This window comes from Hydra vulgaris, chromosome 07 (genome assembly GCF_038396675.1).
Source record: "Hydra vulgaris chromosome 07, alternate assembly HydraT2T_AEP".
NCBI classification, from domain to species: domain Eukaryota; kingdom Metazoa; phylum Cnidaria; class Hydrozoa; order Anthoathecata; family Hydridae; genus Hydra; species Hydra vulgaris.
This window is the reverse complement of record NC_088926.1, coordinates 9,983,444-10,001,438: the sequence shown is the minus strand read 5'-3', so window position 1 is coordinate 10,001,438 and position 17,995 is coordinate 9,983,444. Positions and strand designations below refer to the sequence as shown.

At 28.6% G+C, this 17,995-nt stretch overlaps 1 protein-coding gene across 1 annotated transcript in view; it reads right to left on the bottom strand.

Moving 5' to 3' along the window:
* Positions 1 to 774: 774 nt before the first annotated feature.
* The window catches only part of LOC101235411 (metabotropic glutamate receptor 3), a 29,342-nt gene continuing 12,121 nt past the window's right edge, over positions 775 to 17,995 (bottom strand). The window contains exons 2-4 of the mRNA XM_065800992.1: positions 8,451 to 8,757; positions 7,387 to 7,944; positions 775 to 2,950 (exon numbers count right to left, since the gene is read on the bottom strand). Of these exons, the coding sequence (XP_065657064.1) occupies positions 1,260 to 2,950; positions 7,387 to 7,944; positions 8,451 to 8,703 (2,502 nt within the window). The 5' untranslated portion in view covers positions 8,704 to 8,757 and the 3' untranslated portion in view covers positions 775 to 1,259. The remainder of the gene's footprint in view (positions 2,951 to 7,386; positions 7,945 to 8,450; positions 8,758 to 17,995) is intronic.

Below are 17,995 nucleotides of genomic sequence, written 5' to 3'. Positions count from 1 at the left end.
TAAGTATTTTTTATGTCTTAAACAAGTCTTGTGCCAACAGCGTTCTAGCTCGTATATTATACCTCTTTGGTTAAACTGAAAGTGCCACTATTTCTTAAATGATTCATATACTTATTTTCAACACGTAAAAAAATTTTCAAGCGTTTATCCACTTTTGCACAATTATTATGGTAATTTCCTGCACTATTATTAAAGTTAGCAACTTTTAACGACTTTAAAATATTTATTCATTACGTTAGTGCAAAACAGCACTACAAGTGAAATTTCTTCGTTGAGCAAAACAAAGAAATACGAACGTTTTTAACAACATCCCGTACAACATAATATGTTCAAAGATCTTAATTTTACTCACATTTATTTTAGGAGGGGCTTTGATCTGGTTCGTTAAAAAGTTTAGAATATTTTGTTTGGAACCAAGTAAAATAGAAGTTTTTATGCGCTAAAAAACTACCTATTTTGCAAATCTGTCTCTAAGTGCATCGAGTATGATGAGTTCGAAGAATTATCACGTAAGAAATACTCCAAGTCATTATGAAGGATGCGGCAAGAGTTCACAGATTAGCTCAATAATGTATTCCTAGGTTGTTAACTGGATCATGAATGGACAAGAAATTATCGAGAGAGAATATGGAAAAGGTTTTTTCAGTTGAAACTTGCACTAGAAAAAATTTGGAACAAAACTTCGAAGGAATTATGTATGCATCTGTATGCATCATTATAGTTTTTTTTACATGATTCTCTTTTCCGATTGATTTCAATACCAAAACAATATAATTCTTTTTTAATTTTTTTTTATTTTTGTTACATATGTATTCAAAATAAAACAATCTCTCTTCTTGTTTTAATTTTTATTAATGCTTGAAAAAAATTTCAATTTTTCTCAAGCATTAAAAAAATCGCTAATCTAAGTGAACTTATATTTTAAAAACCAATGTATATACGTTTAAAAATAACGAGATATATTGTTTTAAGAAATAAGTTTTGAGTTATTTTTGAAAATTTATTAAATTTTTTGTTTTTCCATAAAGATTTGATCTTTTATCATCATTGATAGATCTTTTATCATTATCGATGTATTTTTCGTCATCATTAATAGGCTTTACACGTTTTTGTGGTTAAACTAAATTTTTTGGTTAATCCGAAACGAATTTCATTGCCTTTTTCTTGTTTTAGCCTCGAAAATTTTGAGGACTTAGTTAATAACAAAACAACAATCTAACGATATCCAAAGAGCTAAATAAAGTCAATGAGCTTAAATTCTAACAACCCATTTCGGAATTTGCATTTGTATTATAAATAATAACGTTGCGTACTACATTAAGAGTAGAACCATCTTCTAGAACTACTTTCTCAACAAAATTATGCAAAACATTTTCTGAAGAACAAGTATGAAAAAATTCAACACTGTTTAAACTCCGATTAAACAAAATATATATTATTTTTTTAGCATACAAAGTTATTAGCATGCTATAGCACGAAAATATATTAGTGCATAAAAACGCAACAACAGATTCGTGTGGATTAACACTGAAATAGAGGGGTAGGTATGAAAACCAAATAACGCAAACAATAAACATAGCGTAACCAATGTTCTGTGTTTCGTTAAAATTTTCGGGCAGTTTGCGAGCTCGAAATGCCATGCATCCACTCACAATAGCCAATATAAAAAAGTATATCAACGAAATTAAAAAAATTGATTTTTCATTATCGCAGATAAGGTAAAACTCATTACTAATGGAGTTTGGAACAGTCTGCACCCTAGTTGGATAATATGCGTGCCAAACTATAACTGTTACTGTTTGTATTAAAACAAGTGAAAAAGTGAACGTAATTTGAAATTTATTTTCTAAAAACTTTGAAACTTTTGTAAACCTGCCATTAAAAACACGAAGCAGTCGATACATTTTCACTACGACAAACGCAACTACAGTTGTTAGCAAGAAGCCGAACAACGACGTTCTTAACATGCATACTGCTGGAGTGGGTCTGTGAAAGTAAAAAAATGCAACGCAGAACAAGAGCTTAAGAGAAATTAACTGGATACAAGACATCTCTCTATTAGAACTTTTAATAACTGGATTGTTCCAATGAATAAAAAACAAAATCAATACTAAAGTTGCAACTAGTACACCTGATATCGATCCAATAATAATTAATATTCCCGCTGTACTAAAAATACTTAAGCTTACTTCAGACAAATCAATGCACTGAGTTTGATTTAAATTTTCTAAAGATGTAATTGAACACTTTGTGCATTCGTATTGATTGACAGAGCTTGAAATCGAACCATGAGGACATTTTACACAAATCCAGCAACATTTTGATATGGAAGAATTGACTCTGTATGTACCGGGCTCGCAATTTAGACTGCAAACAGATTTTGGTTGTAAGTTATTTTTCCAAACAATAACGTTTTGGTCTATATCTAAAACTGCAGATTTTGTAAAAGTGTATTCCCAGAATCCAAACTTTGTAAAACTATTTTTATGTACAAAGATGTATTCATATGCAGGATAAAAGAAGTCTCCGTTTTCATCAAATTTAACACGATAGTTACTTGTGGGAACATTAAAACTTGCATTAATTATGTGATTGTACAAAAGTTTGTAATCAATAGCGTCGGAAAGCGTAATACATTTTTCAGAGGTACAATTTAAATAGCTATGCAATCCGTACGCCAAGGCGTAGACAGCACCTACTACTTGATTTATTTTTCGTTTTGGTAATGTACTTGTCAAATTAGGAGTACACGTAATGCCATTCCAGTTGTGCTTTTTTAAAAATTCTTCATACCATGGATTATAACAGTTTAAATTGCTTGTCATATTAGAACTAAGAATTTTATTGCTCACAAAATCTACAGGGTATCCTTTAAGTCGCAATAATATTATGTTGTGTGTTAGATTGGGTGATGAGTATTTTAGAAAATCGTCTCCCCAAGATTCAGTTCCTACAAAAAAATAAACTTATAAAGAATTAGAAGCTATAAAAATTAAATCATTAATACGAAAAATTTAATATTAATGTAAAAAGTATAAAAAATATGACAGAATTTAAATATATATATTTAGTTTTGTATCCACTAAAAAATTTATTGATATAGTATATATATATATATATATATATATATATATATATATATATATATATATATATATATATATATATATATATATATATATATACTGTATATGTATGTATACAGTTAGTTCTAGATAACTCAAACCTCCAAGGAACCAAGGAATATTGTTCGTTTAATATATACCCAATAAAAAAAGAAGTTAAGAATTGTGTTCACGCAAAAGAAAACATTTGAAAAAGTTTAAAAACTCAAAGACTTCATTTATAATTTGGTCATAAAATTGCGTTTAAAGCAGTAGGGGGGGGGGGGTGGCTACAACTTTTTTGATGAGGGCTAAAGTTAGCTTTTTAGCTGTTTACTGGGGGCCGAAGGTGTTTCATAATGTTTTATTTAAAAATAATAATTTCTTTAACTTTTTAAATATGGTCTCACTAAGGATACCACGCACACATATACCAGCTAGCTATTAGGTTATGTATTGGTAATTACAAACTACTATTTTGTAATTAACAATAATTAAAAAATATTGCTAATTATGTTAATTACAAACCTGCCTTTTTTTCAAAATGCTTTTAATGTCAATTGGCAACCAAGTGGTTGCGATTCTAAAAACATTCTGCAAGTTAGTATCTGTCAGTAAAGATCGGTTTTTAGATTTTTCAAACAAGACACCCATCATTTTTGTATTGTCAACTATAATACCGCATCTTTTTTAAATCAATTTAATAAATTTGAAATTAACCATTATTTCGTTTTTTGGTGAAAATGTTAAAACATTCTTTTGAGAATGGTGAATAAACGCACAAATGAAAAGCGGAGGAGGCGTTTCTAGCAATATAAAGAGATACTTTTTGAAACTTTGATACTCGTAAGCCGCCACCGCATTTGGTAACATAAACTTCCGATGCTCAGAATGAAGATGATTAACATGGTCGATAAAGTTTCGTGATTCAGGAACAAAGTATCGTGATTTAGAAACAAAGTATCGTGATTCTGAATGTTTCGTAACTTTCTAAAAAAGAATCTCACAGAGAAACGCTGCTTCAAAACTAAATTTTGAAAAGTGGCGTTTCTCTGTGGGATTCTTTTTTTATTAAGTTACAAAATGATGAATGCTCAGATTGTTAGGTTGTTGTTTTGAGGATGTATTTTTTTTTGCCGCCGTTTTTTTTTCAGATCTAAAAAAACAAGCTCACAATTGATGGTAATAATTGAATAAAAGTAGCAATCGAATAAAGCACCGATCAAGTAGCAGTCGAAAAGTAGCAATCGAATAAAGCACCGATCAAGTAGCAGTCGAAAAGTAGCAATCAAATTAAGCACCGACATCACATTCGTGATGTCGGTGTTTAATTTGAGATGGAAAATTGGTCGATGAAACTAAAAATAAATGACAAGGAAACAAAAAAAAAAAGTACAAAAGGAGACTCTGCTCTAAAATCATGTTTTAAAAAGAATAACTTCAATTGTGTAGTTTCTTGCAGAACGGAGTTTAAGCTTTTCGTGGCACCAAGGGTTAATTTTTTCGACGAAACAATGGAAATATATTGGAATTGGTCGAATTGTCAGGAGTGCACGACTTATACCTAGAATATCATTTACGACGTATTAAAAAAAAGAAATTCATATTTATTGCTAAGGCAAAGTAATTCAAAATGAGCTAATTGATCTGATTGGTGATGCTGACTTACAAAAAGTTATAAATAATGTTCAAAATTGAAAATATTATTCTATCATTTAAAACCACACACCTGATGCTAGTCATCAAGAGCCAACGACTATGATTTGCGAATATTCAACATTGGGAGTAGACCAGTGGAAATCAATAAACATTTTGTGCGATTCCAACCTGTCAATGACAGCACTGATTTAGATCTCACGAAATCATGCTTACAAAGGTTTAAAGACCTGAATTTAAATTTGCAGAAATTCAGAGGCTAAGTATATGATAAAAGAGCAAATATGAAAAACTGCAGTCATGGTGTACAAAAACGTATACTTTACCACAATCCGAAATTATTTTATGTGCCATGTGGATATCACAGTATCAATCTTATTCTAGGAGATATGGCGAAATCTTTAGTCGTTACAATCAGCAACTACAAAACTTAAAAACTTAAAATTTTTATCGACTTTATTCTTTTTTTTTGATGCCTCAATACAGCAATGTTTTCTTCAAGCTCATGTACAAAATCTGATAGTAATGCCAATTTGCAATACTCTTTAGGAATACAGTCCCAATAGTGTAAAAGCGGTTTGTTTCCAAATAGCAGCATTTTACAATGCATTGATGAATGTGGCTGAAAATGCCAACGTTCCAAAAGCAAGAATCAAAGTATCTGGTCTGGCAGAACAAATCAAAAACTTTCAATTTTTTGGGTAATCTAGACATCTGGTACAGTTTATTGTTTCAAATCAATATCGTCAGCAAATTGATGCAACCAAATAACATGCAATTTGACATTACACTGGAATGTAAAAAAGTACAACCAAGATTCCATTTTTTAAACCTCTGGCTGAATTCAAATTTCAGTCAGAAAATTGGTTCATGTATTGATTAAATGAATTTTTGCAATGAGTTGCGAAAATCCTTGACAGATAGAAATTTGATTTCATGTGGTTCAAAAGAAACGGAATCACTTGAAATCAATTTTCAAGTGGTTCCGTTTTGATAAAGCAGTTTTACGTTAACTAAGCGTTTCGAACAAACCGTCAATTTTTGACTTCGGCACAATATCAAGAAGTTTAAGATTTACACCAAAATGATTTGATAAAATGTTGTAAAGATATAAATATTGCGCTCACAATTGCATCTGGTCAGGTGCTGATTGAAAGGAATTTTGCAATAAGTCGCAAATATTTTTCAACAAAATCCGGATAGTTTTTCAATTTCTCATGATGTTTTATGTTTTATTTATGATCGTGGTTTGAATTCTGCTATTCCAAATGTTGCTCTAGCCCTTTGTATAGCTTGATAATTGCGATCACTTTTGCATTGGGTGAAAGAAGTTTTTCCAAGTTAAAATTAATTAACTTCTATTTGTGAATCACTGTAACTCAAGAAAGTCTAAACAGTCTGGCAATTATATCTATCAAACGAGATATCCTCAAGTTTTTTCATTAATCACAATTATTTCAAGACTACTGCCATCAAAGCACGAAAAGTTGATTTTTGTCGAACGTTTATGAAATCTGCATAAATATTAAATTTGTCTGAATGAAAAATGATTTTCGCAAAATCTTTGCCAACGTCTTTACCCAATATAAATTAATATTTGTTGATATGCAAGTTTTTATATAAAAGTTTAGTATTGATTTAGAAAATTGATAAAATTTTAAAATATTAACACAAAAAATAATACAAAACAGTTAAATAATTGGTTCGTAATTAATCCATAAATAAAAATATTGGCAAAAAATATTAATACTACATTTATTTACAAGTTTTGGGATAATAAAATTTTAAGTCGCTTTTTTATTTTTGTGTTTTAAAAGTTTCAATTTGATGCGTTTGTTTATTTGATATGTATCAAATTTTTATTAAAAATGCATTTTAAAAAAAACTATCAAACAGTATTAACCAAATAAAAATGTTATTAAAAAGTATCATCTGATTTTTAAAATAATTTAAAAAAATATAAACTATTACTTTTGTAAATTTAATTTGCAACTTATTTTTAAAACTTTTTTGGTAACCTTTATATGTGTCATTCAATTTTTCATAGTATGATTGTTTAGACACAAAAACATAAAATGTCGTAATGTAGTGCCGTAATACTTAGTTTAGAATTACTAACGAATTATTAGAATCATAAAAAAAAGCTATTCAGTCGGCAATCGGTCGATCAGGTAACTCAAACCTATTTGATTTTCCGAGAACTCAAATTGCTTTGGAAAAAGAAAAGGTTTTGTTTTTTAAACAAATTTGCTTGTACTCCTTTTTTTGTAATATAGAGTACTACAAAATAAGGAGTACAAGCAAATTTGTTTTAAAAACAAAACCTTTTCTTTATTATAATACTCCTGCAAGATGTAACATGGTGTAAACAAGATGTAAACAAGATGTAAACAAGATGTTTACAAGATGTTTACAAAAAGTTTACAAGATGTAAACAAGATGTAAATAAGCTTTGTTTAAAATTTTCCAAAAATTAAAAAGTTTAAGTAAATTGTTTAAGTAGTTTAATTTTGTTTAATAAATGGTTCATAAAGTAATAAAACATAATTATTTGTTAATTATTTGTATTTTATTCATACTATGTTATTAATATTTATGAAGGTAAAACATAAAAATAATCTTTTACCTATCCAGGTAATATTGCTAAAACCACGTGATATACTTTTTGAAATTATTGTTGTTGCATATATTCCGTCGCACCATAGAAGTACAACATGCGAATTTTGCTCAATACCACTTAAAATAATATCTATCTCGTTTTCCAAAAAACTTACGTCGAAGGTTATATCAATTGAAAAGCAAATATTCTTTTCTGTTGCGGCTTTGAGAACTTCATCGCGGCCAAAGCGACCATAATCATCCCTGGATGTAATCAAAGAAATATAAGTCCACTGGAAAAAATTAATTAACCCAACAAGCGCTTTTGCTTGGTTTGCATCTGCAGGGGCGGTACGAAAAAAGTTACGATATACGGCACGTTGTGATAATGACATACTTGTAGATGCATAAGAAACTTGTGGGACATAGTCAGATAATAACATTGTACTCACGGCAACACTTAAAGAGCTTGAGGCTGGTCCTACTACCCCAATTAAAACAGAATTTCGTTTATTATCCAACAAAAAATCTAAAGCGGAGTCGCATGCACATAAGATATCATTTCGTGAATCTCGAATTTCATATCCTTAAATAAAACGTTAGAGCTTAAAACCCTAAACTTACAAAATTTCAAATCATGTTAAGAATAAATAATAAATGGAGAGTTAAAGTGCTGCATTGTGAAATAAAAAATAAAATTTAAAAATCATTAATTTTTCTACTTTTTGATAAGATATTATATTTGTAAAATAAATTATACGTCAGCAAATGTTTAAAATTAAATATGATTATAATTGTTATGATATTGAAAAGTAGATAATAAATGTTTACTACCGTAAATCTGTACTCATCAATACAACAGGTTTATCTTTGATTTTTGTTGCTGTTTTTGTTGTTGTTGTTGTTGTTGTTGTTGTTGTTGTTGTTGTTGTTGTTGTTGTTGTTGTTGTTGTTGTGTTTTATATTAAACTAAAATGCGTTATAAAAGTTGATGAACGGAAAAGCCTAAAATTTTATTTGTTTTAGTTTTCAATATTTCTTACAATATATCACTCTCTCCATATAAAAATTTTAATATAAAATAAATTTAACCTATTTTAATGCCTGGTAGTATGTCTTTGCTTTCATTAATTTCTTGAACAGCTAACATCATTGACGAAACTAACAGTATAGGTGATTCACTAAGAATATCTTGAAGATGAATTGGAAAGATTCCTCCGAAAAAATAAGTTGTATTTGTAGATTGACGCAACTTGGCATCCGATTTTCCGCAATTTTGAACAGGGTAGAGAATTGCAATATTAATCAGATGAAAATAATAATAACAAGTTAAAAAATACGACATAACGCCATAAATTACGGCACTTTAGATAATATGCTGATAGAAGCGTTTACTATCCTAAAAATTCAAAGGTAAAGGTAAATTCACATTACAGTTAAAGTTGTTAAAACTGTTAATTAATAAAAATGAAATAAATCGAGTAAATTATACAAGGTTTTTGGGAGTAATATTTGATAAGAACCGATCATGGAAAAAACATATTAGCCTTATTGAAGCAAAAATATCTTCTGCTATAAGTGTATTATTTAAATCTAGGGCCTTTCTTGATTATAAATCACGCAAAATGCTTTACAGTCTTGTTCATTGTGATCTCTCCTACGCTAATATTGTTTGGGCTAACACACACAAAACTAAACTAATAAGATTACAGATCCTACAAAACCACGCATGTAAAGCAGTTAACTATTTAAAAAGATTAGAAAACCCTTCCCCTGTAATGAAATACATGAATGTGTTAAATATATCAAAACTTAATTCGCTTCAAATAATAATATTTATGTATAAATATAAGAATAACTTGCTGCCAAAAGTATTTTCTTTTATTTTTACATCGGCGTTTTCTCAAAAATACAATCTTCAGTCAAATAGCCTATATGCATATATGAGTTTTTATATTTTACACCTAATATTTTTCAGAAAAAATATTGTATTATAAATTTACTAAAGCCATGCAGGCTTTAAATGTTATTGTAAAGGGGCTCTATGAAAAGATTGTGGTGACACTAGTCATCCGTATTTTCTTTGAGCCACTATCTGTTTTATATATATTCTTTGTTTAACGTAAAAGTTTCATTGTAATTTTATTATTTTGTTTTTATATAAACAGCGAAGATAAAAAAAAAAAAAAAAGAAACAGTGCAGGTTTGAGTGCGTGTGTTAGTATAAGTACTCACGCATAACTTGAGTGCAATTAGTGCGATTCTCCAAGTATTACAGTTAGTTATACAATATTAAAACACTCCCGTTTATTTGGAACGTCATAGTACACGTTAATAAAACGTTTTCCATAACTTTACTTTCTTCATTTTTTGATTTTCTAATATTTACATAGACTATAGACTTTACTCTAAGTTTAGTAAAGTTTGTTTAAGTCAAGTTAGAAACACAAAAAAATTTATGTTGATATAAAGATTGATAAATAAGAAGCTTAATATTTGAATTACTAATATCTTACTTTCGTTATTTTATGCTATTTTTATTTATATTTATACGAAAAAAAAGATTTTTTTTGTCTTAATAATTAAAAAAGAATGTGTAAAAGTAAAGTTTAATTTGCACAATCAAACTTACGAAATGACGAAGATTTTAGTCAAAATAAAGATTAAGTGAACAAGTTAAGAGGAAGCAAAAGAGCTAAAAAGTACCGGTAACAAGTATTTTTTATTAACAGTTGTACTTTATGAAACTTAGATTTTTTAAAGTTCTTGGGCATAACACAGCTGATGTTCAATACCACTTAGCCGTCTAAATTTTTTCATTACGAATGCTCAGTGACACTAGCTATGATGTGCTTTTTAATTGATAAATTGAAACCTGAAAGTTAATTTTCAACCAGATTAACAATTTCTTCAGCAGGAAGTGATCCAGCTATCGGAGTCAATTCCAGGTTCCAAAACTTTGTTAATAAGTGTAAATTTACGTTTAAATAACGTCAGTTTTTTAAAGACTTATTCATCTAACGATAAAGGAAATCGCGACCCGCGAGATATTTCTTTTGTTATCTCTAAAACCACAGTTTGTTTGGCTAAATCATATTGTTTTTTTATCATACTTATAACATGGGATGGATTTTTTGGTAATAACATGCCAATTTTAATTTCCGAACCAGTATCTTCATTTAGACGCTTCATATTTAAATCCAAATCTTTAAGTGCGTTTTTAATTGACGATGAAGCCCACTTATCCAAAACCTTATGCGCAAAATCTTTACATTGCATATTTTGCAAATTGCAGATTCGCCAGATTTTTCTTTACAAAAATACTGCCATGCTTTCGATCCACTTACAATTGACATGGTATAACTAAATTGAATCGTGAAACAACTAAAGGTAAAGTTACAAATATTTCTTACGTATATATGTTATCTTACGTATGACTTTTTATGTCTTTGTTTGCCGTTTTTTAAATACAAAAATTATTAAATGTTTCATTAATTCAATACAGAAAAAGTTTAACTTTTCAATAATTTAGAAGTTTAAAAATCAAACTTACTGTTTTCGTCGCAGAAAATCTTTTTTTTTTTCCCCTCATATTTTATAATAACGAGAAATAAAAAAACATCGCATTACAAATTGCAATGCATTCTTTGAATTAGATATTTTAAGATTTGCAATGAAAGTTTCAATAACATTTCTTGTTGTGCTAGGTTTTAATATACGATATGAACACATAAAACACAACTAAATGCTATAATATTTTTTTTATTTTTGGTCAAATTAATTCAAACAGTTATCATACGTAAAGTTGAAAAAAAATATGTACCGGGATATAAGAGTGATATCCCGGGAAATCCCGCAGCCACTTTTATCCCCGGGATCCCGGGATCCTGTTTGAGAAACCCTAACCTGCATAATATTTATATTTAAAATTATTTCTATGTTTTTTATTTTTCTATTTAAGTTAAAATTGAAATATTTACTGTATTAGGGATCCTATACTTTTTGATTTTTTAAAATTTAAGCAACATTCAAAATGACACTATTCTTAGAGGCAGGTAACATTTTTGATAAAAAAAGAGGTAGTTTGTTGCCCAAAACTGGATAGCAACACTTTTTGCACCACATTACTCCTAAACTTCTAGAAATTACATTTTGTTTGTTTAGAAGTTTGCTTTTTAGAAGTTTTACATAGGTTTACATAGAGTTCTTCATTGCCCAGTAGGACAATTTTTTTATGATCTAATTTGCACAGTCTGTGTTACATGACTTAAAGAAAAAGGATAACCTTAATGCTATTGATTTTTAAAAGTTAAAAAAATAACGATAAAAGTTTAAACGATTCTGACAAAGTTAAAAATTCAAAGCTTTATCTACTCGACGTAGTTAGTGGAGTTGTTCTTTATTTTTTAATCTCATTTAGTCTCAGTAATCTTAAACAACAAAATTTCTGGTCTGCAAAATTAGTATATTCACTTTTTTAACCTGTTTATTAGCGCAACATTTACAAACTGTTATAAGAGTTCTACGCGAGCAATGTCAATAAAAAGTTTAGATCCAATCAATATTTTTAAAGGACGCATCTTTCAAACTAGAATTTGGTTTCAGTCCAAAGTTTTATTAACAATAAGTTCGTACCATTAAAAAATGAATACAAAATTATAAAGTGGGAAAAGTAATTTACTATTCTTTTATAAATAATTAAATGTTATTTAATAGTTTTGCAATACAATAAAAATAAACTCCTTTAGTATTGTTTAAAATAGAAGCTTTTAAAAATATACATAGTAAAACACACACACACACACACACACACACACACACACACACACACACACACACATATATATATATTGTATGTCTGTTTTAATGACCAGATTTAAAACTAATTATTTAATAGCACAGTAAAAATTGGAGTTTTGCACATCACTAGTTGAAGGTAAGCACACTAAATTCAATACCACAATAGAAGAAGATACTAATATTCCTAGCTACGCTTGGAACGATTCTAACTTTATAAATTCATATAATGATCATTTAACCAATTGCTTTAACTATCTTAATTTTACTGATAATTATGAATACGACCTTATTCAAATCTATAAAATAATTGCTGGCAGCGCTCAAATAGCTTTTAAGGAATCTTTAAAAAGTAAAAAGCAATGTTTGTATTCAAAATCTTGGTGGACACCTGAATTAAGTCGTTCTAAAACTATTCTTTCAATTCATTTCAACAAATGGAGGGACTCTGGTTTTTTAAAAGATTTAAACTCCGTAACTTTCAATCGTTACTTAATGGCTCGTAAAAGCTTTCGCAAAGCCGTCAAGTTGGCTCAAAATAATAAAATTTGCGCACAGTATACTAAAATTGAAAAGTTAAAAAATATTAGACCAAAAAACTTTTGGAATGCTTTTAGATGTTTAAACAAAGACATAAATTCTAGATAAATAATAAAAAAGACAAAGAATCCATTACTTCAGAATTTGCAAACCGCTTCGAAAAAGTACTGAATACTTCAAAAATAACACATCGTAATGGAAATCATCGGAGAATTCCCCCGTGTACAAAACATGATGATGTTATAATAACTGAAGAAAATATAATTAGGGCTATTTCGAACCTAAAATTTAAAAAATCTCCTGACTCTTTCGGTATCTCAGCAGAACATTTGAAATACGCAAATTGTGATACTTTAACAAAATGGCTCATCAAATTTTTTAATTATTCCATTAATTATGGATGGACACCATTATCAATGTCGACGTCTATTATTGCACCCCTTGTTAAATCGTATAAAAAATCTTTAGATAGCCCGAACAATCATCGCGGTATTAGCATTATACCAATTTTTACAAAGGTTCTAGAATACCTAATCCTTATTATATGTCCGGATATTAGAGATACTCACCCCCTACAATTTGGATTCAATGCTAACTGTTCAACGCTACATGCTGAATTTCTAATTAGCGAAACAATTAAACATTACAATAGCAACAATTCACCTGTATACCTATGCTCTTTAGATGTAGAAAAAGCTTTTGATAGCTGCAACTGGAATATCCTATTTGATAAATTATATTTCGATAAAAAATTACCACTCTGTATAGTTAACACTCTTCGTTATATTACAATAGTAGTGCAGCAGTCTCATATCAAGGTTGTAAATCAAACTCCTTTCTTCTAAAGCAAGGAGTAAGACAAGGATCGATTCTTTCACCTCACCTATATAATATTTACACTGAAAGTCTTCTTGAAACTATTACAAATCAAGGTATTGTTGGCACATCGATATATGGTAACTTCACTGGTGTGGTGGCATATGCGGATGATATCATACTTTTAAGCTCTACCCTCTCTGGTCTCAAAAAGCTGATAAAAACATGCAATATTTACAGTAATTTAAATTGTATTAAAATAAATGCCGAAAAAACTGAATTCTTGATTTCAGGTAAAGCACTAATACAAACCAATACGATAACGATATCTAGTAATAAAATAAATCTTCAGAATAAACTTAGACATCTGGGATTCACATGGGATACTAAACATTCAACTTTTGCTTCACTCAATAATACAAATGTTGATGAAAAAATTTCAAACTTTAGAGCTGTTGTTCAAACTCTTATTCAATCTGGAATCCGGTTTGCCCACCCAAGTTCTATTTCTTATATATATAAATTATTGGCAGTCCCTACCTAAACTTATCGTATGGAGATATGTGAAAATAATTCTGATTTGATGAAAAAGCTAGATGTAATTGGAAGGAGTGCACTAAATTCGCTTTTAAATGTTTCAAAACACAGTAAGAACTATACAAATTCGCTATTTAAAATCCAGGAAATTTCAAAAAGTATTCAACAAAATAAATTAAACTTGTTTTTTCGTCTTCTTAATAATAAAACGACTTCAGACATTATCTTTTCACAACTGAAACACCCCTTAATAAAACATTCGTTTGTTGGCGATATTCAGGACCTATGCCGTTTTTGGATGCTAAATTTTCAAAACTTAATTCAAAATAAAAAGAAGATAAAAATAGCACTTTCTAAAAGTAAAATTCCCTCCGAAGTTGAACAAACTTTGAAACATGCAATAGAGTGCTGGAATACGAAAGAGCAAAGAGGAATTTTTAAACAAATTCTGGAAGAAAAAATTCTTAAGTGAAAATCACGAGAAATAACTTTCTTATTTTTCTTTTTTACCTTGTAAATTACATTGGGTGTTAAATAAATGAAATAAGAATAATAATAATAACTATTTAACAATCTATATTTATATCGAAATATAAACATAGATTGTTAAATGGCCTACAGAGTTCATTTATAAGGTTTAAATCTAAAGGTGAAAAAATTATCTAAATTGAACAAAAACAAAATCTAAATTGAACAAAAAGTTATAGTGTTTTAAGTACCAAATTTTTGATAGATGGATTTGTTGAAGAAACCTTGATCAAATTTTAAGTTTTTCTTAACTTAAAATATCATAACTTTGTCAGTTCTTATAAAAATTTGTAAAACTTGACATCAAAAGAAAGGTCTTAAAAAGGAGAATAAAGATACATAAAAGACGTATGCGGGGCGTTAGAAGGGCGTCTACAAGAACCTTTAATATATTCAAAATCTAGGGTTTTTTAAACAAAATTTAATTTAATTATAATTAGGATTAAAATGTAGACCAATGAACTGTCATAGTTAATTATTACAAATCAAATTTATTGATCATTGAATTAAGATCACGGAGTTGTTTTTTTAATGTGACAATATTTGTATTATGTCATCCCGTGTCGGGGTGAAATAGGACATATGTTATACGCATAATTTATTCATTCTTAAACAAATATCATTCGAATGTCACTGTTTTTAAAAACATTTTGTTTATAAAATACTTTTTTTTATTAAATAAAAAACAAATTAACATAAAGTAATTTATCAAAATATTCGGGAATGTTAAATTATTTTGTATTTTGTACCACATTTGTGTCTCCTACAAAAAATAAAGGTCCTCAATTCCTAAGATATTTTAGGACTTTTAGATTCTGGTAAGTGGGGGGGGGGGTTGCAAACCCCATCCTCTCTTCCCCTCCCGCCAACCCGCACCTGAATCCGTCACTGCGTTGAGTATCAGGTTTTAATATGATTCCCGCGATTGTTTAAAACTAAGTCAAGTTTTTTGTTTGTTTTTAATTTATGCGAATGTTTGCGAGTAATTAACGAATTTTTAGAATTTTCGATGGTAAAAATAAAGTTAACTATTAAAATTACACAAATAAACGACAACAACATTACAAAAAAAACAACAGAAAATATATTAAATTCGTCGTAATTGCCAACTTGCCTAATTAAACCTTTTTATTTTATTACAGAATAAATTCTGTACTTTATAAGTATAAGAAAAGGAATTAAACTACTAAACTGTTTTGATTACCACGGTAAAAATAATATTAAAAAATTTTACAGTAACATTTTTAAAAATGGAGTAACTTTGTTAATAAACAACCCTTAAGAAGTAAGATCGACGTTCGCTTTTTTATGTGACGAGATTTTTATATCGAACGATATTTTCAATTAATAAAAGTTTATCACTAACAAAAGGTTTTTAAATAATTTCTTGAATCACTTCCCTGCTTTTTTTCTTTATAAACGTTGACAGTATAGTTTTATAAACATTCAGTACAAGTTAGTATTTTACAGCATTCAGGGGACAAATATCTTTACTTCATTGGAAAAATATAAACAACTGTATAGCCAATTCAGATCTATATCACATTTCTTAAAACATATGAGATAAATTTTAATTAAAACAAATAATAAAAATTATGCTAAAATATTTGAACTAAAAAAATTTACTTGAAAAAATGAAACTAGAAAATGTATAACCAAAACTCAAATTTTTTAAATATTTAGCACTTTTTAAATTTAAGGGTGAAACGGATAACTTTATCCGTTACTTCCCTTAATATTTAAAAACTGCTTCTTTCACTCTTAAATTTTAAAAAGTGCTTCTTTGACAAGTTTTTAAGCTGACAATATCAACAATAAAAGGATTCAGATAAAAACGTTTTCAACAGTTTAGTATGTAATCAAAAAATGTCTGGCAAACCACTATGACAAAAGTGTTGTCTAGATGGCTGTGACAACTATTTGACAAAAATGTTGTCACAGCCATCTTCATAGAGTACCTTAAGAATCTAAATAAAAAGAAAATCAAAAAAAAATAAATAAATAAATAAAAATGAATCTTTAAAGCATGGTGAATAGCGGAAAACAAAAAGACTGCCAAGGTTCCTTTCCCCAGAAATAATGAAAATAAGCGGAAAATAAAAAGACTGCTTAAGTTCCCTTCCCCAGGTCATAAAGGTTGATAACAGAATCATCTATGAGAAAAAGAAATGGCTTGCGATTTAATAATTATTTGTTAAAATTGGTCCTGAAAACTGGCGAATAAGATTCCAATGATGCAGGCTATATTTAGTGATTTTCTAATACCGATGATTGCATTACCTCTGGGGAGTTGTCTTCTAAATTATTATTTGAAGAATTTAAAATAGCATTTAGAACTCTGAAAAAAATAAAGCTACCGGAGCAGATGACAATAATGGTAATATAAATCTAAACTGTTATGAACAATTAAAAGATATTCTCTTTAAAGTTTTCAGAGCGTCAATTGATTGAGGAATTTTTCCTGAACAACTAAAAATTGCAAACCCCAATTTTTAAAGAAAGCGATAGGGCTAGTATTAGCAAATACCGACCCATTTCTATTTTACCTATATTTTTAAAAATATTAGAAAGAACAAACAATTTGCACGCGAAATTTCAAAATCCTTTGAAAATTTCCAATACACAATAGGTATCTTAATTGACCTATCTTACTACATAAGGTTAAATATTATGGTATAAAAGAAAAATATCTATAGTGGTTTGAAAGCTACCTACCAACGAAAACAATTTGTTTCTTGTAATGATGGTTATCAAAAAAAATTATTAGATATATCTTGCGGTGTTCCTCAAGGCTCTAGATTGGGGCCCCTTTTATTCTTAATTTACATTAAGGACTTAAATAAAGCTTCAAACCTACTTAGTATTATGTTTGCTGATGATACTAACCTATTCCTTTCTAGTACTGACATCTGCAAACTGTTTTGTAATATGAATGACGAACTTAAAATAATATCTAGCTGGTTCAAGTGTAACAAATTAACTCTTACAACTAATAAAACAAAATAAACCATTTTCCAACCACTTCAAAAAAAACGTTACTTACCAATAAATCTGCCTCAAATATTTATTAACCAAATTGAGATTAAGAGAGACTGTCATAAAGTTTTTAGGAGTCTACCTTGGTGGAGTCTTTAGGAGTCTACCTTGATGAGTATATTACATGGAAAAAGCATATTGATTACGTACCAAGATTTTTAAAAATTATAAAATTTTATATAAATCTAGAGATTATCTAAATAAAAAGAGCTTGATCTTGATTTAATTATATAAATTATGCAAGTATTGCCTGGGGAAGTACTGAAAAGAATAAGTTGAAAAATCTTTTTTTCTCGTCAGAAACACGCAATTCGTATTATTAATTCGTATTTATCGTTGTACTCATTTCAAAACCTTTATTAAACGAAATAAGAATTCTTAAT